This window comes from Dipodomys merriami, unplaced genomic scaffold, assembly GCF_024711535.1.
Source record: "Dipodomys merriami isolate MVZ:Mamm:240054 unplaced genomic scaffold, mDipMer1.0.p SCAF_11, whole genome shotgun sequence".
Lineage (NCBI taxonomy): Eukaryota > Metazoa > Chordata > Mammalia > Rodentia > Heteromyidae > Dipodomys > Dipodomys merriami.
In genome coordinates, this window is record NW_027202382.1 from 4,046,250 (window position 1) to 4,070,870 (window position 24,621).

The 24,621-nt window shown below is 35.9% G+C and overlaps 1 protein-coding gene across 2 annotated transcripts in view; it reads right to left on the bottom strand.

The window, feature by feature from the left end:
* Mllt3 (MLLT3 super elongation complex subunit) overlaps positions 1–24,621 on the bottom strand; it is a 279,624-nt gene that overhangs the window by 21,249 nt on the left and 233,754 nt on the right. The window contains exons 1-4 of one of the 2 annotated variants that reach the window (XM_070007973.1): positions 21,179–21,265; positions 6,200–6,275; positions 4,039–4,168; positions 1,246–1,345 (exon numbers count right to left, since the gene is read on the bottom strand). In XM_070007973.1, coding sequence (XP_069864074.1) covers positions 1,246–1,345; positions 4,039–4,151 — 213 coding nt within the window. In that variant the 5' untranslated portion in view covers positions 4,152–4,168; positions 6,200–6,275; positions 21,179–21,265. Of the gene's footprint in view, positions 1–1,245; positions 1,346–4,038; positions 4,169–6,199; positions 6,276–21,178; positions 21,266–24,621 lie in introns of those variants that run through there. The other variant, XM_070007963.1, reaches the window with a different exon arrangement.

Consider the following 24,621-nt stretch of genomic DNA (forward strand, 5'->3'; position numbering starts at 1 on the left):
GCTTGTAAAATAGGTTTTTTCCAACTAAAGCCAAGATCACAAATTCAAGGACAAGGTATTTTAAAATCGTAAAACACTTAGGAAACAGACCAATTTTATAAAAACTATGTTTTTTAAATTCTCAGGTAAACAGTCATATGGTAACTTGAATTAAACAATTATGGTAGAGGTCACAGGAAATCTGATTAAACAAAAGGGTAAGTATAACTTGCAATAATGAATATCAATTTAACACACAATGAGCTTTTACAGTATTCATGATACTTGAAAAGCATTTATTTTAGTAAGTAATAGAAATAATTCCAATCTTATCCATATGTTTAACAAAAGCTCTTCATAGCTTTCAAAGATCTATTCAGACTTTATACAAATAACTATATTCTGAGTTGATTATCAATGAGAGTGGACACTGTTTTCTGTTTTATTAACTATTCCTTATAATCCCACTGATGATCCTTTTTTTCTTGGATGAGAAAACTGAGGTTGGGTATCTAATAATAAACATATACGGAGGTGCCATGTACTGCCTCATAGTATCTACATATATTGTTATCCTCCCAATAATTTGCAAGGTATATGTTAGTATCATTTACAGATGAAGAAACGGATACAGAATAAGTTAGCTTTCCATTAGCAAAACACCAGTAATAAAGCAAAGAGCCAAAAAGAAGTTTTTTTTTGGTGGGTTGTGAGGCTTGAACTCAGGGCCCAGGCAATGTCCCTAAGGTTCTTTTACTCAAGGGTAGCACTCTACCACTTTAAGCCACAGGGCCACTTCCAGTTTCCTGGTAGTTAGTTGAAGATAATTGGACTTTTCTACCTGAGTTGGTTTTGAACCATGATCCTCAGATCTCAGCCTCCTGAGTAGCTAGGATCACAGGTGTGAGCCACCAATGCCTGGGCAAGAGCCAGCTTTTAAACTAACTCACCAGTCATATTGCTTCTAATTAGGTCACTCATTTACTGCTGGGGGATAGAACACACAGCAATCAGGAGTGAATGGACAGCATTTCCATCCTAATCCCTTCCTGCACTTAATTCACCATCTGATGGAGCATACTTATTTTTCTGGACAGCAGAAGTTCTTCTACGTTATGTGTTTATTCTTTTAAGGTTTTGGATTCCCATTTATTTAGTATTGAGAGGGACTGTTTTAAATTGGGAGGTAAAAAATTTGTATGCTGTGTGACAGTGGAATATACCCAGTTCTACAGAGTCTTGAGAAGTGCGAACTGCACAATTTACCTGGTTGTTGTTGGTTTTTAATAATGGTGGTGGAGGCTCATGATGGAGGGGTGAAGAGGCAGAACTGCTCTCACTGTCACTGCCATCACTCAAGCTAACTCTGAAGAGAAACAGAGAAAAGTCATAAGCATCACTACAAACAAGAGACTTGAAATATCCATGGATATCCCCCCAAAAAGCAAGGAATCCAAACAACAGTCATTGAAAAGTTGGCTGTAACTCACAATCACTAACATATATTGGTTTCTTTAATATATTTTTTATTGTAAAGATACTGTACAGAGGGGTTACAGTTACAAGAGTAAGGTAATGAGTACATTTCTTATCGACCATTGTTACCTCCTCCTTTGTTTTTCCCCTACCAATCCTTCCCTCCCCACCTTCCCAACTCCTCCCTCCCCTCCCCCCAATCTGTAAAGTTCATTTTCAACATAGTGTCTTGTACATCCCATTGTTACAATGGGGCAACCTATATTGTCATTTCAGCATTTTGTTATTTCCCTTTCACTCCCCAAATTAGAAAAATGTATATACAAGATGCAGGGCACCAGAATTTATATTTGGATCCATGTTCAGTGCTATACCTGCTGTTTCTCTTTTAGTGATTTCCAGCTGGCCAGCAATACACTTTGACCTAGTCACTCACCCAAACTCACAGAAGTAAAAACAGAGGCACCAGGATTCAAACCCAAGATGTATTAAGCCCAAAATTCCAGAACTTCAACTAATCATATCTACTGTGTCATGATTCAAAGCCATCTCTAGTTCTGCACACTGGTATACTGTAACTTCATTGGGAATATATTCCAGCAGTGCAAAAAAACAAACAAACAGTATGTTCAGGATAATTGTGCTTAACTTTACAACTTGGGGTGGGGGAGGAGGGAGATGTAGGGGAGGTAGGCAAGTAAAGAGGGAAGGTAGGGAAAAACAAAGGAGGGGGTAACAATGCTCTATAGGAAATATACTCATTACCTTACTCATGTAACTGTAACCCTTCTGTACAATATCTTTACAATAAAAGACATTTTAAAAATAAAGGAAAAACAATGAGAGAGAAAAAAAACCAATAAAAATACCACCTCCTCCTCTACATATTTTTTCCTCTGCAGAATGAAGTCATATGTTCTTTTAACCAAAGAGGAGATGTTGCTTTTTTCCACTCTGCCTGATGTATACCACCCCTTTCCTGTTTGCTCCTTCTTGCTGGTTATACAGTAGCCTAATATAATATTCTTCTCAGAGAAAGAAAATGCTTTAGAAATCCGAGTCTAGGTTTCCTTTCACTATGAATAGGCAATCATATGCTAGCTCTATTATATATTCAGATAGATAAGATACAAGATAGGAAAGGAAAAGGATATACTATGACATCCTTTTAGCAAAAAAAAAATGGATGGAACTTGTTTTTCTTAACTAAATTACAGTAATAAAGTGTTCAGTTGAAGCGCTGCTTTCAGATGCTTCTTTACTGAAGTGGAAGGCTGAGTATTTAAACTGATTAAACAGTTGAAGCTTCACAAGTACGTGGAAGATCAAATGCTTCTGTGCTCACAGCATATGTCAGGCAGACAAATGAAGAGTCCCCAACAATATGTCCACACTATACTCAAGATAAAACATGTATGACCTGACCCACACTAACTGACTTGGAAATGGCAGAGAGGAGACTAGACAACAGCTGATCATAGAATATCTACAGTTTTCTAAACAATAACGGGAAAATGTACCGCACACGCGTGTGTGTGTGTGTGTGTGTGTGTGTGTGTGTGTGTGTGTGTGTGTGTGTGTGTGTGTGTGTGTGTGTGTCATCAACTACATTGGAAAGCAGCCAGTGATCAACCTTTTGGTGATTTAAGAAAGTCCTTAACTCTATGTTGCAGTTCATTTTTAGATCTTTCTGCCCTACCAGTTGTTGTTTGTTAGATGCAGGCCTGGGCTATAGTCTTGTAAAAGGAATACACCCATAAGGTAGAGTCACCAAGGGATCTGAAAGGACTTAGACCTATGGAGGGCTTTTTCAGATGACACTGAGGAATTGTCATTGAAGAGAGCATGGAGTATGTCCAATTTGTGTTAAAAGTGCATTATTTTAAATATTCCAGGGCCATCTACACAGTAATGGATAATGGGGAAGATTTATTGTAATATGTTATAAATGTAATTGGATTTTAAGTTCAAGTAGATTCACATTTTTCTACTTAAAACATATTAAATTAAGCACGCCTATTTGTTTTGCTCATGATAAAGAAATGAAATCCTCAAGGCAATTTCAAGTTGACTATTAATTATAAGTGACATGAATTACCATCTTATAATGTGAAATTATGCCTCACAGCATTAAAGCTACTTAAGGAACCTAATTGTCAGCACACTTAAAAGGAGCTTATTTGCTAGAAAACACACACAGGTGATCCTAGTTTAATTAGGTCACACACAGAATTCACTGGGGCCAATTATGTATTTCTAACGACAAACAGAAAACACATTTCTTCACATTCTGAGATGACCTGTAGCACCAGGTCTACACAAACTCTCCAAATGAATATGTCACAAGGGATATATTTGCAGATAACAAGGACTTCTAATCTGGCTTCTTCTATAAAGGTTTTAGAGGGGGAAAAACCTTCCTCTTTTGATAAAAGGAAAGATAGTTTCCTGTAAAGGTAAGTATTAAGCATGCCAAGACACCCCAATTTCACTTGAATAAGACTATTTATTGCCTTTGCTTCTGATGTGGCACATTTTTTTGTGATTGTACCAGATGTCAGAACCTCTCTCCAAGACATTTACCTGCGACTCCGACTTCCCCCTCTATTCACAGGTCTTTCCATTTCAGAGTCATTGTCATTATCCTCTGCCTCATCTGATTCCTCCTCATTGTCATCGGAATGCAGGTCTTTCATTATAGACCTTAAAGGACCTGCATAATGACAGTGAACCACAGAAAATCAAACATACTACTTCAAGCATACTTACTCATATTAGGCACAGGGGAATGCTTACCTGTACTTAACACTGAGAATAATCCTTATCCTAATTATACATTTTTGCAATACAACTTGTTACAGTGTCTGGAATGTAGCCTCTATCTAAACACTATTGTTTTCATAATAATCAAAACACTACTGTTGTTTTCTTGTGCCAATATTAGGAGTTGAATTCAGGGCGAGGGCACTGTCCCTTAGCTACTTTGCTCAAGGTTGGCGCTTTACCACTTGAATCACAGCTTCATTTTTGGAATTTTGGCTATTAATTTGAGATAAAACTCTCACAGACTTTCCTGCCAGGGCTGGTTTCCTACCACGATCCTCAGATCTTGGCTTCCTGAGCCACAAGAATTACCCGCCCAGACACTATTGTTTTAATGAACCAAATGTTCATTAAATTTTCCAGGAATTTTTTTCTGTGTACATTTCTTCCCTAAGAAAAATTACACCTAAAAAGAAACAGAAAGATCTATTAGTAAATTGGCTGTTTTGTTAAGTTAATCCATGTATTGAAAAGCTGAGATTAATAAATCACTGTGGCTCTAACTTGTTCTTGGCAATGCAGGCTTTGTGTGGTAGTTTTTGATCTATTAAGGTTTAGCTGTTTCTTTTATTTCAAGGTCAATTTCAGGTCAAGCAAGCATTTCAGTCAAGTTCAGATTATAAAGTATTTCAATTCCATGGTGTAATGTCCTATCTCTGATCTTCCTATTGATCTTGCACAGAAGGTCTTGTTGCAACAATTTTATGCAGCCAATTTTCATTTTACTTTTAAAGAAATTTCTGGCAGAATACCAGCATGAATTAACACAAATAAGACCATGTAATAAATCAAATGCCCAGAAAACTCAAGATTATATCCAATATTACATGGAAGAAAAAAACTGAATTATAACTCTTTTTTCTAGAACAGAACAAAACCATAAAACACACATGCACATCCATTTTCATTAGTGTAGCTTCTTTTATTTTACTAATCTTAGATGTGATGAAAACAAGATAGGTATTTCAAGTTTTCAAAATGAATTGTAAAGGCAATTCAGAAGCTGAGAGAGGCATTCTGGTTTAGCCAATCTTTCAAGTCTATTCTATGGCAGGAATATCTCAACTAACACTAACTCAGTTCTAAGGTAAGTATCAACTGCCTGCAACCTCACATTTTATACAACACAAATTTCTCTGCTTTTGTAGTGAGCATAAGCCTTTGGAAATATGGAACAAGAGCTCTGACTGAATAGTCAAAACTATCACTGTCTTTTTTTTTTTCCTGGAAGCTTATCCTTAGTCCAAATATGCACAGCAATTTAATCCTTTTCAAGACACAAAAGGACATTAGGAATTCAATGTGGACCATGAAGAAAGGCAATGTTTAATAGAATGTTAAAACATTAATTGTCCCTTTTTCATGTAAAAAATTTTAAAAGCCTACATTTGAACATTTTTATATACACATGGAAAATATACTAAATATACCTATTAATAGTTTCCAGTTTACTAATCTTTATTCAAAGTATGGCTAACAATCAGAATATAGGATATTGATTTAAGAGACAGTAAATTAACATTTTGCTTTAGAAGAGTCTATTAATCTTGAGATTAAAAAGAAATAAAATAAAGATGAAAGGTGTCCGAAGTGGAAGAGTGCAAACCTATTTCTTTATGTCAAAGCCTGTCAAGTCCAGGGTGTGCTGTTGTATCTGGGAACTCCCTGGAATAGACTGTGTCTATAATCCTTTTGTCAAATGGGAATCTGATGGCAAGAACTAGAAAGGGGGGAAATTTCTAAAGTCTGGCCCCATATATCAGAACAATGTTCACATGCATTCCTAGGGGAAATAAATACAACTGCATAAAAGCCAAGTTACCATTCAAATAATAAAACAGTGGAAGATAGGTCATAAATCAACTCATTAAGATGCTTTATGAGAAAAATGTCTCATAGTTTGCCTTGGAGCTGTTGATACCTTGTTGCCTGGTCTGGGACGGTGTGAAGCTGGAGCTGGAACTGGAGCTGGAACTGGCAGGACTGGGTTGTTCCGACTTTAGAGAAGAAGAAAAAGGCATCATCAGTAAATTTATGGGGCATTACATATGGAAAACTGAAAACAATATGCTTCTTCAAAGCAGCTTCTGGAAAAAAAAAGTCTAATGCTGTACAAGAAAACTGACTACACATTTCATTGTGTCAGAATAGCAACACGGGAGAGTCATGATGTCCTTTTTGTTTTAATCACTTTATTTTTACTAGATGTAGAAATAAGTATGGAAACGCAAAAAATGTAAAGACAAAAGCCCAGATGATGCTGGATAAGGGAAGTACCTTGGTTTCGGTTCATCCCTATTTACTGCTAGGCTCATCTTTCTCAGGGATACCTTGATTACTCTTTCTACAATATCTGATTGATTCCACTGGTTAAAACACAGTAGTAATGAGGCCAAGGTCATTAGTTCAATCACATTATGAGACAGTTAATTTCGCTCTGGTCCAAGGCCATGACCCAGACATAACCCTATTCACCCACAGTTCACAAATGGAGGCCAATGTTCACCAGACCCAGCCAAGTCCCACAGTCAGAAGAAATGTTGCCACTATTATTTTTTGGCTGCTATTTTTTATTGTCATAAATTGAATTGTACAAAGTCAGAGGTTTCATTATGACATTTCCATACACTCATTTAATATAGTTTGATTATATTCTCCATTTTAAAATATCCTTTAATTCTGCAGCCTATGAATGGCAGAGAACAAATTCTACACACATTTTCCCACCCATCCAAACCTCTCTCCTTGCAAACATCCTGAAGACACAGAAGGGACATCACCTGTTTCCTTACTAGACATGCACAGTATTATACTTCGATGTGTATTCTCTCTAGCTCAACTCTAAACCACTAGCACTTCAAAAAATGTTTTCTTGTTAACCTTTTCATACCTGTAAACAGAAGGCATTCTGAATCTGTGATTACAGGCAGAACATTGGGCCGGCCCTCTGTTGTTTGCCATCGTGTTTTTGTTTGCTTGTGCAGCTCCTGGAGCTTGAACTTAGGTCCTGGGTTCTGTTCCTTAGCTTTTTAACACAAGGCTAGTGCTATACCATTTGAGCCACAGCCTACTTCTGGCTTTTTGGCAGTTAATTGAAGATTAAAATGTCTCAGGGACTTTTCAGCCTCCTGAGTAGCTAGGATTATAGGTATTAGCCACTGGCTTCGAAATACCATAGTTTTTAAACGAGACTTCATAGCAGTTAAATGGATAGCAGTGTGCAGACATAGATAATGCCACCCCTCCCCGCCATGCACATGTACTTTACACCTTCAGGAGAAATGTTACTTTTAAATAACTTAATAATGCTGATATATTTAGGTATAAGAGTGGATAATTTCTCTTGAACTCACATTTTCAATGTGCTCATTGTCTCGACCACATACTCATGTTATTTGAGAAATATGTGACCGTAGAGGATACATGTTCTTTTTCCTTGTTCAATGAGTAATAAAGCTGGAGCGTGAACAAGCAGTCAGTAGCTACGAAATGAGATCTGAGTTTCAGTTTATAACGGCAGTTTTTCACCACTGATTTTCACTTTTCCCTTCCCAGCAATGGACTCCTCCTCTCTGAGCAGTGCCAAGCTCCACGACTCGGACACAAGGAAGCATTTTCAAGCATTCCTAATGCACACTTCACATCCTCAGGCTGGATGGGAAAACAGGTGTCAGCAATCTACCACTCATTCTCTAGGAAAAGAGCCAGACAGGATCTCTAATGAGAAGCAGGCGGCCCACCAACCCTTCACCATTGCAGGATTTACTTGGAAACTGTAATACAATGTCCTACACATTGCTGTTTGCAGCTCACAAAGCAGAGTTGGTTTACAAGTACAAATGCCTGTGTGAGGTACTCTTCATTTTTGTTGAGTGCCTCTTCCATGGTGGAGCCCCAGTGGTGAGTTACACAACTGAAAGGGCATTCAGTTGGCATTTATGTGCAGTGCCCAGCTGTAAAACAGTTCTCCCAGGGCCCAGAGAGCACTCCTTTTCCTCTCCAAGCTGCTCTTTTCAGCCTTGAAAAGTGTCTGCCTGCAAATGGTATTATTTTGATTGCTCTGGAAACCATTTGGGAGCCAAAAAAAAAAAAAAAAAAGCTGTTTCCTTACAGTGAGTAAAGAGCTCTACTAATTCCACATGCTGCCTGACCAGCAGCACACGTTGTGCTGGACTTAAAGAAGCCACTTTGCCAGCATTCTAGACTAAGAGTGATATAAACTAGGCTAATAAGGGAGGATGGTGGCCACCACTCCACCTACCTCTATTAAACCTGACCCTCTCAAGAATCAGGCTGATGTCAGCACTAGAGCCTTTTAAGCTTCTTACCCATAAACAAGGTTAAATAATCCCACAGTTACTAATTATCAGAAAATGGACAAATAGAAAAGAAAAGAAAACAACCAAAGAAAAGTCCTTTTTATTCAAGGTTTATGATGCCTGCACATCCTGAGTAGCTAGGATTACAGATATGAGGCACCAACACCCAGCAATTTTTTTTTTGGTTGGGGGGGGAGAGGTCAGTTGTGAGGCTTGAACTCAGGGCCTGGATGCTGTCCCTGAGCTCCTTTGCTCAAAGCTAGTGCTCTACCACTTTGAGCCACAACTCTACTTCCAGTTTTTGAGTGATTAATTGGAGATATGAGTCTTCTGGGACTTTTCTGCCTGGGCTGGCTTCAAACCGCGATCCTCAGATCTGAGCCTCCTGAGTAGCTAGCATTACAGGGTTGAGGCACTGTGGACCAGCTACTTCTTTTATTATTTTTTTAATGTAAAAGCAACAACAATATGGTGTTGGGAAAATTTTGAATTTATAAAAATATAAGTATACACCCAAGATAAATAAGATATGTGTGAATCTATCCCTAAAAGCAGCCTCTCTTCAAAGTGATTTTCAAGAAAGCACCAGTACCCACTATTATGAACCACATTCCTTCACATTATGGTGGATGGACATTAAACTCACTTAACTAGGACAGAACTGAACCTAATATTAATTCTTCAGATGCCCCTCTGCCACCAGAGAAGGCCAATATTGTCTTTAATTTCATCTAATATTATCTTCTACCTCATCTGATCTTAACAACTGTGGATCACTTCCATGAAATATGAAGATTTTTCATCTTAAGAAAATTGTACTTTCCCTCCAAAAACACAGAGCAAGAATGATTATAAAGATTACAGGCTATATGTTCTAAAAAAAGAAAAACTCCACAAACATCTTTATTAGACCTTCAGGATTAACAAGTCATTGTATCTTCCTTCCCTGATTTTATACCCTAAAAGACATTTAAAAATGTGTGTGTGTCTATGAGGGCAAGAATGGTGGTGTACATCCATAATCTCAGTTACTTGAGAGGTAGAGATTGGGAAGATAATGGTTCAAAGCCAGCCTAGAAGAAAAAGTGAGCTTCATCTCAACTAATAAGCTGGTTATGGTGATGCACAGCTATATTCCCTTCCATGTAGGAGGCATTGATAGGAGGACTAAGTTGAAGGCTGGCTCTAGGAAAAATGAGTGAAATACTATCTAAAAAGTAACTAAATCAAAAGTGACCACAAACAAGGCCATACTAAAGCTACCAGTACAACTGGTAGCATTATTTATCATAGCTAAGATTTGGAACCAACCCAGATTCCCCTCTGTAGATGAATGGATCAAGAAAATGTGATATATATATAATATATACACACACATATAATATATTATATATAGAGAGTGAAATTCTATGCTTCCATAAGAAAGAATGACATTGCCCCATTTGCTAGGAAATGGAAAGACTTGGAAAAAATCACATTAAGTGAAGTAAGCCAGGCCCAAAGAAACATAGGCCCCCTGGTTTCTCTCATTTGTAATAATTAGCCTATGTCCAGGACAGTCCTAGCAGTTGAGCAGAATAACTCAATAGCTATATACATATGACCATATAAGATGAGGCTAAATGAAATGAACCCCAAGACATGGACACAGAGGTTTTTCTTTGTTGTTGTTGTTTTTAACGTATTATGCGATGTCTTCTTTCTGTTGTATTTTCCCCCCTACAGTTTATCCCCTGTTGTCACTATATTTGATTATAGTACCCTGGGTATTGTATATACATTTATCTGAATTTGGGAAGGGGAACAACAAAATGGTGAGACAAAGAACCAAGGGGGAACCAATGCAACAGCAATATCCACAAGACAATGTATTGGAAATGATCTGTACGACTGAGGGGGGGGAATCTAGGGGGAAGGAAAGAGGGAGAAAAATGAGGGAGGGGTAACAAGTTTGACAAGAAGAGTACTCACTACCCTACTTATATAACTGTAATCCCTCTGTACATCACCTTGACAATAAATTTTTTTAAAGGGGGATGGAGACATGGTTCAAGCAGTACTTTCCTAGGAAGTATAAGGTCCCAAGTTCAAACTTCAGTATCTCAAAAAATAATGCATGTGAATCTATGAATGGTAAATCAAAAATTAAGAGTAAGTTTGATCAAGGTATATTGTATGCATATATGGAAATGTTATAATGAGATCCCCTTGTACAACTAAGTGATACAAATAAAAAGGAAAAAAAGAGAATAAAGAAGTCCAGTAAGATTCTGATTCTGATTATTTTGCTAATGACGTGGACATCATGAAATCTTTTTAAATGACTTTTCTATGTATATGACAAACATATGGGTTTAAAAACTCAATTCTGAAGCTTACTAGCTGTGATTTGGAAAGCTAACATAAATAAGCATTAGTTTCCTCATGGAGTGAAGGTACCAAATCTCATATAGAAATGCTTATATTAAAGCAGTATAACAAAGTGAGAAAACACCTAAACAACTGTTTGATAGCAAGTAATCAATATTAATCAATATTTGATTGTTACCATTATTTACAATGAGGTCTTTGCCTGGTTCAGGTAGTTTATTCTTATATTCCTAGCTATTCAGGAGGCTGAGATCTGAGGATGGCAGTTCTAAATCAGCCCAGTCAGGAAAGTCTGTGAGACTCTGAGTTCTAATTAACCACCAAAAAGCTGGATGTGAAGCTGTAGTTCAAGTAGCTGAACAGTAACTTTGAGCACAAAAGTTCAAGGCCAATACCTAGGCCCTATAACAGTTCAAGCCCTATAACAGGCGTGTGCGTGTACGCGCGCGCGCACGCACACACACACACACACACACACACACACACACACACACACACACACACACACACACACGAAAGGTTTTAAATTCCTCTATTGCCCAAAATGGATATAAACTTAACTACTAAAACAATGGGCTTACCAAGATTTGCAATGCAATCTTCAACATACAATGACTATGCAAAATCATTTTGTAATGGATACTCTAAAGGATTATTTTTGTCCAGGACAAGTAAGAAAAATTGTATGTTTACAACTCCTAGAATTCAACTGTTTCAAAAGACTTATCTGTCAAGGTAGATCCCAAGGGAAGGTACGCATAATCTAGCACTGTTTCTTGTATTAGGCACAGACAAGTCAGAAGTCTTTCCTTTGGTCCAACTTATTCTTTAAAGCAATCAAAATATAGTAAAAGATGGGGGGGAGAGGAAGTGTCCCTTTCTTCAGCAAAAAGGGAAAGAACAAAGTAAAACTAGTTAAAAAGAAATTATTTCAGATACATTCCTACGTTTTTACAGAACATTTTTATCCCATATACAAAATGGCCTGCAATAAAGATTGTCTCTTCATTGTACAAATATCCAGAAACACTCTGTAGATGATATTCCTAACCAAAGGAAAAAAATACACCAGACCATACCATACTTTACTTCTCCGTTCATTTTTCATCGAGACTGACTTAAGTACTGGATTCTTTTCAGTGTAATACTGTCATTAAGAAAAGACTTAATAATGTACTATATATTTTTTGTTTCCTTTGTATGTTCTTCCCCCTATAGTATATCCCCTGTTGTCACTGTACTTGATTTTGGTACCCGGCGGCTTGTATATACATTTGTCTAACTTGGGGAAGAGAAGGAGAATAACAAAATGATGAAACAAGGACACAGGATGGCCCACTGCAACAATAATACCCACAAGATACTATATTGGAAATGAACTTTACAACTTGGGGGTGGAGGAGGAGGGAGTGAGGTAGGGGAGGAAAGGGATAGTGGGAGAACAACAAAGGAGGGGGTAACAATGCTTGACAAGCAATGTACCCATTACCTTACTCATGTAACTGTAACCCCTCTGTACAGTATTTTTACCATAAAATAATTTTTTCAAGGAAAAGACTTGATATTATATCTTGATACGAAAATCACTTAACGGAGTATTGTATTTAGTTGATCTATAAGAAACAAAAATCATTTAATTTTGAAGTATACATTTAATTGTAAAGAGCAATAACATTATATCCATGCTAAATAACTGAGAAATGTTCTCCATCATGTTAGTAAAACTTGTAATTCTCATGACTACATAATATTACAAGAAAGCTATCCTAATAAAAGGCCAAAGGTAAGCTAAGAAATAAGTATTGAAAAGTAATAAGAAAAAAGACTTAGGTTAAGTTAACAAGATTAATGAAGAGTCAATTGTAAAACTGCTAGAAATAGAATGTTTCTATTCATCTGGGTTTACATCAATAACTGCTTCAAATAAGGATCAAAACCTTATTATACAGAAAGGTATATGGAAATCAGATTTGGCTGACATTGGTAACTATAACCACTTAATGCATCTTTTATATTCTTTGCACTATGATATTCCTATTTCAATTGCTTTGTATGAGAATGTTAGGCATTAAGGAATAAATTGTGTCCTCCTCCCTTAAAATTCATCTGTTGAAAAACCTAACTTCCAATGTAATAGATTTTGGACAGAAGATCTTTGGGAAGTAACTAGGTTTAAGTGAAGTCAGGAATGTAGGCTTCCATGATGAATAAAAAGAAATATCAGCAAGACTTCCTTTTTCTTTCTTACTTTTATTATGTGAGAACACAACAAGAAGGAGTCCATATTAAAACCAAGCTCTTTACTCGGGACTTTCAGCCCCAAGAACTGGAAGACATACATTCATCTCTGTTGTTGAAGCTACCCACGGCATAGATTTTGTGATGAGAACTCAAGCTGGCAATGGCAACATTTTTTATCGCCATGTTGCAGAAAAAACTGCAGCACAGTTAAGATTAGGTAACATTTATGGCATTAGAATCAAGTTTTCTGAAGATTTCTCAAATACTGCTCTTTCTTTTATACCTCCTAATGGTGGGAAAGTTCAATTAATTTAAAGTAGTGCTCTGAATGAAACTACATCCTCTTGAAACATGAATGCCAGGAAACAAGCTTTCTATGTCACCGTGAAAAATACACTAAATCTCTGTCCACCAGGGACATCTTGTAATCTACCCTCAAAGCAAACCCATGGTAAAACAAAACATCTCATCCCAAGGGCTTCTTGCGCTTGAATTGATTGCTTCTAACATTTGTCCAATCAATATTACCACTAGTCCTAGCTAGGAACCTCGTGAGTTCAATAAGTTTAGTAAGGGGAAGTAGGGTAGTTTCTCCTCTGAACTGCCTACATCCTCCTGATGCTCTCTTGTCCTGATTAAGAAGATACATGACAACACAGTGCAACGATCCATTTGCCTTCAAAGGTGATTTGTCTTTGTTTCTTAACTCTACAACACAAAATCTGGAACATCTAAGACAATAACTGAATACTTGTAATAATATATGTCAGCCAGATTTTCTTTCAAAACAAGGTGAAACTGAGGAAGGGAAGACAACTCCTTTAAATGCTATTCAAGTTTATGAACACCAGTAAGGGCAAGATGCTACATCTTTTTTTGGCATGCTCTCTCCATTTGTGTTATGAAACCTGAATGTGCCTGATGTGAAACTAGAATAATACTTAGTCTCTTGGGCTTTTACATATTCAAAAGTATTGTTATATCTATCACCTTCTAGTAATAGAGCCATTGACTAAGAATTACTTTCTCAACTAAACTGTTAGCCAAACAGGAAATGTCCTTATTTCTGTTGTATTTTTATATTGCAGACAAACATTATCCTAGATGCCAAGGTCAGATAAACACTATCCTAGATGCCAAGGTAATTGGCTTTATGTTGAGGTGACCCTGTTTTTAAACTGCATTTGCTTTCATCATTATTACGAATATCTTCATTATTATCACTAAATGCTGTTGCCCTTTGGACTTAGCACTCCCTCTCTGAGAACACAAAAATCTCATTAGGAAATGAAATGGCCTTGGAGAACAAGGGTCTATAAATCTCTCCATAAGACCCTTGTCTACACTTAAGATATAGCTTCTTTGAGCTTCCTCTCTTTTAAGCAGAAAAGCCAGAGTCTTTTATCTCTCATCATCAGTACTACTTTGAAGGCTGCTACTGACTATTGTAGCCAGAACATGTGCTCCATCAAAAATCCCAGTTGTTGCAGGATGGTATATATGCCAGTTGTGTTCTAAAATCTTACTGGCTTGAGAATCCTTACTAGTCAAGAGTTTGGGGCATGCAGAATTGTCTGGAAAGAGACCATTTACAGTACACCACCTAAAAATACTTGAGCAAGGATTATGTGCATAGAAATAAGAGTTTCACAACTGGATATAATATATACCACTTAGTTGTGAGGCAAAAGACTTATATCTTTTACTGCTTGCATGCTTTCCCTTAGCTGAGGTATACAGAAGAAACAAAATTACAAGTGAGAGGAGTTCCAACTTTAGTGCTTCACAAAAGAGTGCTGGAGAAGGAAACAAATTCCATGATAGACCTGGCCCAGATTGTTACTGGAGCTGAGCAGTGGGCATCATAGCACAGCTGCTCATCAGCTCACAGTAAGATCTGGCAATTGCTGCCAGAACTCTCTTCATTTATGTGTGAAATAACCCAGAAATAACCCACTTGTGAAAAGCACTAGAAACCCAAAATAATTTTTTAAATCACATTATTGCCTCTATAAGGGCAATAATGAATTTAAAAAGACCTTAAAAGTATGTGATGTTTGGTCATAGCTCTCAATTTTGGATTATAATTATAAATTTATAAATAAAATATTACAATAAAATAAATTGAATTAATTAGGACATTAAGGTGGTAATGAATTGAAATGCACTACCCAAAACACAGATATAGCTGAAAAGTACATCCTGACAAGGCATTTGCCTGCACTTTCTTAATAAATTTAGACCTTTTAAAAATGGATTTGTCAACTGGGCACCACTGGCTCATGGCTGTAATCCTAGCTTACTCTGGAAACCGAGATGTGTAAATCATAGTTTGAAGCCATCCCAGGCAGGAAAGCCCATGAGCCTCCCAAAAAGCCAAAAGTGAAGCTGTGGCTCAAGTGGTAGAGCATTACTAGCCTTGAGTTTAAAAAGCTCAGGAACAGGAGAGTGCCCAAGCCCTGAGTTCAAGTTCTGAGACCAGCACACTTGCACGTGAGAGCATACATACACGCGCACATACAAACAGAACTTGTTTTAAAATGTTCATAAAGCATTTGGCAGACAATAGTAAAATCTTCATAGACTTCAACAAGTTGTCAAGCCGATCTATTCATTTTAACCATTACTCTGAATTACAGAATTTTCCCCACTAAATGTGAAGCTTGGAATTACCACCATGATAATGGTATTAAAAGCTTCTTTTATTTCTAAAACTTTATGTATTTTTATAGTGCTTTGACTTCTACAAATCTGAAATCCATCCAAAGGAAAAAAAGCATTGATTTTACATGGGCTAATTATTACCATGTCAAAAATACCTTTTTCTAACTAAATTCATACAACAAAGATTGCTGATAATTGCAGGAACTGTTTCTTTGTAAGTCTTGTATTTTCCTAATTAAAATAACAGTGTATTTCCCAGGTAACATACTGGAGCCCTTTCCTCTATGTAGAGGAAAGTGTAGGTATACACGTATGTATGTATGTATGTATGTATGTATGTATGTATGTATGTATGTATGCATGTAGGTGTGTATAAGATACCATCTATAAGGCAATAAATAGAAATGTTTTCCCTTATTTGCAATAACTAGTACATGTGCAGGACAAGCAGAAAAGGTCAAAAGCTATGTCCATATGACGATATAAAATGATGCTAACTGAAATGAACCCCAAGATAGGGACACAAGAGGTTTTATCTTTCACTGTTGTTTTTAAAGTACTTATAATGTACTATGTGATTTGTTTTGTTTCTTTTGTATGTTCTTCCCCCATGGTATAACCTCTGCTTTTACTGTACTTGATTCCAGTGTCCTGAATCTTGTATATACATTTTTCTAATTTGGGGAGGGGCAGGGAAATAACAAAATGCTGAAATAAGGATACAGGTTGACCCATTGTAACAATGAGATGTACAAGACACTAGATTGAAATGAACTTTACAGCTTGGGGGGGGAGGGAATTGGGGAGGAAAGGGATGGAAGGGGAAAAACATAGGAGGGGGTAACAATGCTCGATAGGAAGTGCACTCATTACCTTACTTTACTCATGTAACTGTAACCTCTTTGTACAGTATCTTTACAATAAAAAATATATATTAAAAAAGATACCGTCTATAAGACAATAAATAAGAAATAAATAAAAGAAATAAGCAAAAGGCAATAACAGAACCTGAATTTATATTTTCTTCTGTCTTTCCTTTTAAAGATTCAGCTCAGCATGTGCTTTGTTGTTATAATGACTTTTACTATGACTATAAAATGTATGCATGTGCATATATAAATACACATTAGATACATGTTTATTTAGAGATGAGTTTCAGTACCAGTCCTACTGCTAATCAATAGTTTTAATTCTGTAATTTACTTGCTCAAATCTCAATGGTTACACTTAAGATTCCAAATTTTGTGTTCATATTTGCTAAATATACATAACTATCATTGCAATTTGCTTGAAAGCAATCTGGACTCACATTTTATACTAACGCTCAAAGAAGGACCTGAAAGCTGTATTTTTAAGTCACATACAAATGCTTAATGAGTATCACATTAAGAGGTCACAATTGTGCTCTAAATATTTTAAAGTGCACACAGACTTCCTTAAAACATAAACAAGACAAAATACCTTATACAATCTCCCCAGAAACTTAAAATTATCTCCATTATGGCTTTAGTTGGGACTCTCTGTTTATTGTGTCTATGAAAAAAATATAGAGTATGAAATAAAACTGTTTATAAACAGCCAAACACCTAAATATGCTATGCTTACTATTGCTTCTATGTAAAATGGCAAGTCCTAACAAAAAGGTAATAAAAATAAGACTTTTTTTTAAAAAAGCCCTCTCTATCTTAATGAAAGTTAACTGAAACACCAAAATTCTGACACACTTAAGAGACTGTTTTCTCCTGTGAAAACATTAGGAGATAAGATTCTTTTGTTCTCAATGTAGCTCTTTAAAAAAAAAATGTAGTGTTCAGAATAACATAGTTTGTATTAGTTAATATTAGATTCCTGTCCAGGCTCTGAAAAAAGAACCTGAGTTTCCATGCACACATTTTCTATGAGGCTAACAGTTGCTTTTCTTCATAAATCAATCTATTGTTATACTTCATAATGAGAAGGCAGATTTACTGCCTTTTACCGCCTTTTCTCACCATTGGAAAGATGCTTATTTGGGGAAGAAAACATTTCTCTTCTTCAAGGGGTGTTTAGGATTAGGGAGGCAGGGGCAAGAACCTTTAACATCTGCTCCCTTCAAATGAATGACACCTCTAGTTCTCACAGCCCGGATGCTGAAAACCAAGTACCCTCAGTTGATAACAATTTTCTAAGCTGAAGAAGCATAATGAAATCATATCTCTAAAACACACATTTGGGTTTTAGGGGTTAGACAGTAAAACACAGAATTAACATGGCTAACAATGTCACTCAAACGCCACAGCATCATTGTCAGGTTCAGGAAAATAGGAGGTTAAAATAAAGACCTAGGATCTGGCATCTTGAATTTTCTCCAATGAAAACAAATTTAAAGTACTAGCTACCAACACTTCCATCATTTGAATCTTACATGTTGTAGCAGAAGAACTCAATAGTTTTTAACATAGACTTATATACTTCTGTGTTTTTATTTTCTATTGTTTTTCCCTAAGAAAGAAATATTTAAGAATTACGAACTTTAGCCTTTTAATTTAAAAACAAGTAAAAGGCACATGGCAGCATCAAATTCCTAACCATCTGCCTTTTAAAAGGACACACACACACACACACATAGACATACACACTCACCCACTCATTCCAGTCAGGCTTAACATTCTTAGCAAGTAAGTAGATCTTGATGGATCAGAGAGAAGCTTCCGTACTCATGATTCTACTTTTGGAAATGCAGCTATCTTTCTACAGGCATCATGACTCCTACCGGGAAATGCAGTCAACCACACATTTCAAACAAACATACATAATGTAAAACAAAGAAAGCAAGGCAGGTACTGAATTCAAGAAGAATCTCTATTTTCTGAAGAAAACTAAATCATGTTTTCTGACAATGAATATGGAATATTGCTTAGGAAGCTAACACTTCTTGTCACTTCAGGCTATTTTTTGTCACATAAGCAATGTTTTTTGACAGTTTTACAGGCTGCTATACCAAAGACGTCAGTATTTATGGTCTTTATTCACTTGGTTTTCTGCTCTTATCCATTGGTCACTAATCACTAAATAGTGGGGGGGGGGGGTTGTCGTTGTTGTTTTGTTTTGTTTTTAAATGGGGCAGAAATTAGCTCAAAGGATGTCCTTTGACAATGGCAGCTTAGGACAGCACCAGCTAAAGGTCTTCTCCTTGGCTTCTTTCTCACTGGCCTCAATTTTCTTTTCCTCACAGGCAACTTAATGAGGGCCCAAGATCCAGTGTTCAATTAAAGCAATGGTACCAATGATTTACTGCTTTCTTAGCGGAGAGTTTGGAAATGCTTCTGAATCAATCCCCAGAAACACTCAATTTCAATCTCTCAAGAATGGTTTAAACTTGCGTTTAATCTTAATAAGAGCAATTCCTATTGGTAAAATCATTATTTGAAAAGTTTACCTCTACAAACCTTACAATAGGCAAATATACAGTCACGTTGAATCTGTGTATGATACTCTAAAACTTCAACATATTTAATTTATAACATGCCTTACAAATTTCTTCCTATATAGTAACAGCTAATTATTATCCATTATACATAAAAGACCAAGTGCTAACAAGCAAGTTGAAGATACAAACCTTTTTTTCTACTTCACTGTCCTTAACTTAAATAAACATTACCAAGAGATTGGCTGGGTTTTACCTTATGATCAATATGAAATGTGAACAGACCATACCATCTCTTCCAGCTGGTTACTGGAAACTGAAAGTTAAATTAGTCCACAAAATGGTGTTTTCTTATAAATTAAGCATGTGAAGGAAACCTAGAAATATCGGCATTATAATTTTCATAAATTTCCTGATATGTAGCATACTTTAAAATTCTCTAAGTATGGACTGAGCAATATGAAGGGAAAAAGGGTAAGGGAAAAGGGAAGGAAAAGAAAGGGAAGAAGAGAGGAGAGGAAGGAGAAGAAAGGAGAAAAGGAAGGAGGAGATCTGAAGGAACACTAACGCCCCACTAATGATCATATAAAATATAATTCATTATGGAGTGAAAATAATTTCTTAGGATCAGCTTCGGTCTTTTAAAGTGTGCTGGAATGAAAACATTTCAAAAGGTAATGTGTTCAAAAATGATTTCTTTAAAAGTTTTGGCTATCACCACATCTAAATAAACACAATACATTTTATCCTCTCTAGAAAAAAATAACTTATTAGCATCTATATACAATTACTTTTCCTGTTTATACATAATAACTATTTAGACACTGTGTGGTTGCATTTGATTTACAGAGATCCACAGGAGAAAATCTCCTTGAACAGAGTTTTAGAAAATTTTATTTCCATTGATGAATGAGCAGTGAATGCTTTCTGAAATTTCAAATACTAAATAACTACTATGTTTCTTTAGGACAAAAATGTAAAACCAAATGAATGCTATATTCTCTAAATTTTGTGAGCATTTAGATTATATTTCAAATATATTAACCAGAAAGACAACCCAAATTCTATTCAAATAGATTTTAAAAGTATTAAAAGAAAAGTTGAATACATGTAAGAATTTACGGTGACAAATTTTTAAAAATTAACAAAACATATTAGTATACAATTAAGTGACCACTGATTTTCATCAAATATATTTAGTCGTTAGATGACAAGAGTTGTTATATTAAGTTTAGTTTGCAGTATATGACCTTATGCCCAAATGCATATAATTGGATACATTATGAATGCAAATCTTTTCAAACTATGCTGATACATAATTATGAAACATGAAAGAACAGAATCATGTTATTCTGAGTTAAAAGATTCATGTCAAATTGCTGAAGTACTTGGAATTCGAATCCTTAGCTTCTCTAATAAGAGAAATTACTTAATAATATATTCATGAATACAGAAAACTTTTGTTTCTTTAATACTTATTTTAAGAATTCACCCACAGATAAAACCTACCAGTGAATTCTTAAAACTTTTGAAGTTAGAAGAGAAAGATAATAATTTGAAGAAAGAATGCCTATCAGGGCTGCATTTATATAATGAAGTATTATAAAATCATACCTCCTGTTTCTAAACTTTTTCTCTAATTTTTCTTAATCAGATTAATAATGAAATATGCAAGTTCATTATCTAAAGTTACTAAGATTCTCCTCAATTCTTCCATTAATTCTTCTATAAAAGTCTCTGTGCTCTATACTTGTTCTATCACTCCCAGAGTCCCCCTGTCCCAAGTGCCTTGTAGACCATCTTAGAAGCTACCTTCCCTATGAAGTTACTGCACATAGTAAATAAACAGCTGGCCTTTAAAAAAAAATCAGAAATACAGGAAGCAAATTATCATCCTCACCTCTTTTAAAAGGAAACACAGTGGCCCTCAGGAATACAGAAGTGGCCCAAAGTTCATGTGTGTCAGCAAGGAATTCAGAGTGGTTGGAGTGAGCCTCTTGAAAAGAAAGCAGTCTACTCAGGCACTCACATGCATATTTAGATTAGATTGGCAGTTTAAATGACACCAAACACATGGTCATGACTTCGCAATTACTCATTCACCGCCCCCCCCCCACACACACACAGCATGTACACACTCACACACGCTAATCAGAAGCAAACATTCACCCTGAACTGTTTCAGAAATAGCCTCTTTCATCTGATAGTACTGTATGTGCAGTAAGGACATTCTGCTAGAGAGATCAAATGTCAAACACTTAACTCGGGTAATATACCCAGATCTTGAAAAACATTTCTTTGTTATTCCAGAATGTATTTCTGTTAGAAGTCTGACATGAGACCTTCAATAACTTTCCTGCACTAGTCCATAGAGTTTCATAAAGCACATAGTTAAAAGTTACTATGTAAAAGTTCCAAGATCTATTTATCTTATGACTAGCTTAACTGGAGGAACTGCCCTTCCTATCAGTTATAGCACACACTCCTATTCTGTAAACAGGACAAAGTCACTAAGGAAGATCTCTTTCCTTCTTATTCTGATATATTAGTGAGAAGCTGAAAGTGAGTGTAGATATAGGCTCTATGAAAGGAGAGCTTATAAAAGATGGAAAAAATTTTGAAATAATTATGTTTTTCTTTTGTATGAGTTTTACAACTTAAATCTAAATGTCAAATATTTTGTAAACTCCAGATTAAAAGGGAGGTGGAGGGAACAGAATGATAGAGTGATTGAGAACAGAGGTCCAGCAAACAGAAGACTTGGTTTGAATCCAGTACAACCACTTTCTCGTTCTGTGACCTTAGGTAGGTAATACAATCCTTCCATGTCTCAGTCATATCATTTCTCAAATGCAGCAATGGAATCCATCATGGTACCAGTTCATATGGTTAACGTGTAGATAATGCACCTCAAACAGCACAGGGAATAAATGACAAATATTGGCTACTACTATTATTAAAAACTGTGAAATAAGGATATTTAAAAATCAAAGCTACTTGGGTGACAGAAATCAAGAAGATTGTAGTGTAAGGCAATCCTGGGCAAAAACAAAAACAGAAAAACACACACCCAAAAAGGGACTTCATTTGAACCAACAAAAAGCTGTTCCTAGTTGGTCATATGTATCATGATGACAAAGTAAGATTCATAAATACAATCCAACCCAAGCATACACATGAGACCCTACTTAAAAAACAACTAAAACAAAAATGGCTGCAATCTCCAGTGGGACAGCACATGGCTAGCAAACACAGGCTTTAAGTTCAAAATGTAGTACCACAAAAAAATGACTTTCCAAGAAACACAGCAACTGCTTTTAGACTGATGCAAAATTTCTTTTTTTTGGGGGGGGGGGTTCCGGTCGTGGGGCTTGAACTCTGGGCCTGGGCACTGTCCCTCAGCTCTACAGCTCAAGGCTAGCACTCTACCACTTGAGCCACAGCGCCACTTCCGGCTTTTTTTCTTTTTTGTTTATGTGGTGCTGAGGAATAGAACCCAGGGCCTCAGGCATGCAAGGCAAGTGCTCTACCACTGAGCCACCTTCCCAGCCCCAAAATTTCTTTTCTTATAAACATAAACTTCTGAAGCTGGGAGCTGAAGAATGTCATATATATATATATATATATATATATATATATATATATATATATATATATATAGGACATGCTAGAAATGACCTCTATGCAAACAGAAGAGACAAAGAGGAGAATTTTAACAAAAGATAGTTAATCTAAACATAAACCATCTATAGGCAAGAGACAGTTATTGAGAATTCACAGGAAAAAGAAATGAAACTCACTGGGGTCCATTATTTTGTACTAACAAACTTCTCTTGTACAAAATATTAAAACACTAATATCACAATTCTGCTTTTTTTTATTAACATACGTTAGTGATGCACGGAATAGCTCATGGTGACATATCAATGCAAGTATACAATGCATTCCAATGACTCTGTTCCTAACAAATCATTTTGATTTTACAGACTTATGTACTTCTGTCATAGATTCGCTTGTCTCAGGAATAAAAAGACAAAACAAATGAGTGCCAATTGCTCAATGACAGAAATATCTGTCCTATAGTAGTTTTCTAATTTATAAAACATATTACAAAGGAATTCAGAGGTGGTATGAAACCTCATACTGAATTGAAACTCCTTTACTCTGACAAATTAAGATTGAGTAGACTTCATCATAAACACCTGCTCATGCAGCAACATCAAGGTCAGCTGATTTCTCCTTTTCCTTAAAAATAACACAGTCACTACATACATGCAAATCCCCTGTTCTTAGTTGGAGTTTATTTAATTTGTGGTTCTAGGTTTGAACTCAGGTCCTTAAGCTTGCTAGAGTGGCATAATACTGCTGAGTCACACGGTCAGCCCTCAAGAGAGAAGGTGTGTGTGTGTTTTCTTTTAAAACAGAAGTAATCAAATATGAAGTAATTTAGAAATAAGAGTGTTTCCAATGTTATCTAAAAGCTTTTTAATGTTCAGTCTGTACCTATCATTAAAATTTAATATAAACCAACACAATTACCATCAATGAGATGCAGGTGTTGGATAATTACATTAGTATCAACACTACAGGAAAATTAAAATTACTTCCCATGTGATGAAGTTCTGATAAATTTCAATTCATTGGTTAACTGAATCTTAAGATCAAAAGGCCCTGCATATGGTACTAATAAATCAAATAGAGTCATCAAATCTACAGTCTGTTTTCTTTGGCTAAAACTGCAAAGTTCTACTTACATAGTCTTATCTACTCCTAAAAATACTTTGCGAAGCCAAATTTAACTCACTAAGAGTACAGAAAATATAGCAGTAGCCAGCTGCACCATCCTGGGGAGTTGGAAGTTCCAAGATCTCATTGTGTGATGGTCTAGACTAGCTGGCCTATTCTTCTTCCTTACCTTTTTAGATCTTATAATCATCTAAATCTCCATCCAGAAAAGTAAAAATGCTACTTCTTGATACAGACTAGAATGTTATAAATTCTTTTTATTAATGAAACTTACAATGAATAAATATACTTAATAAAAACCCTACCTATTGACAGATGTATACTGAAAGTAATAAAATGAAGAATTCTCAAGAACCCCTTCCCTTTTCTACTTACATATCATCAAGAATTCCTGATGCTAGGAATTCTATTCAGGGATTTATACTCCAATTTGTCTCCTTCTTATAAATAGATTGAAACTTTGTGTGATGGTGGTATTATCTGAAAGAAAAGGAACTAAGAAAAGGTAATAGAAGAAGGATAAAAACCTAAGACAATAGCCAGGCGCCAGTGGCTCACGCTTGTAATCCTAGCTACTCAGGAGTCTGAGATCCGAGG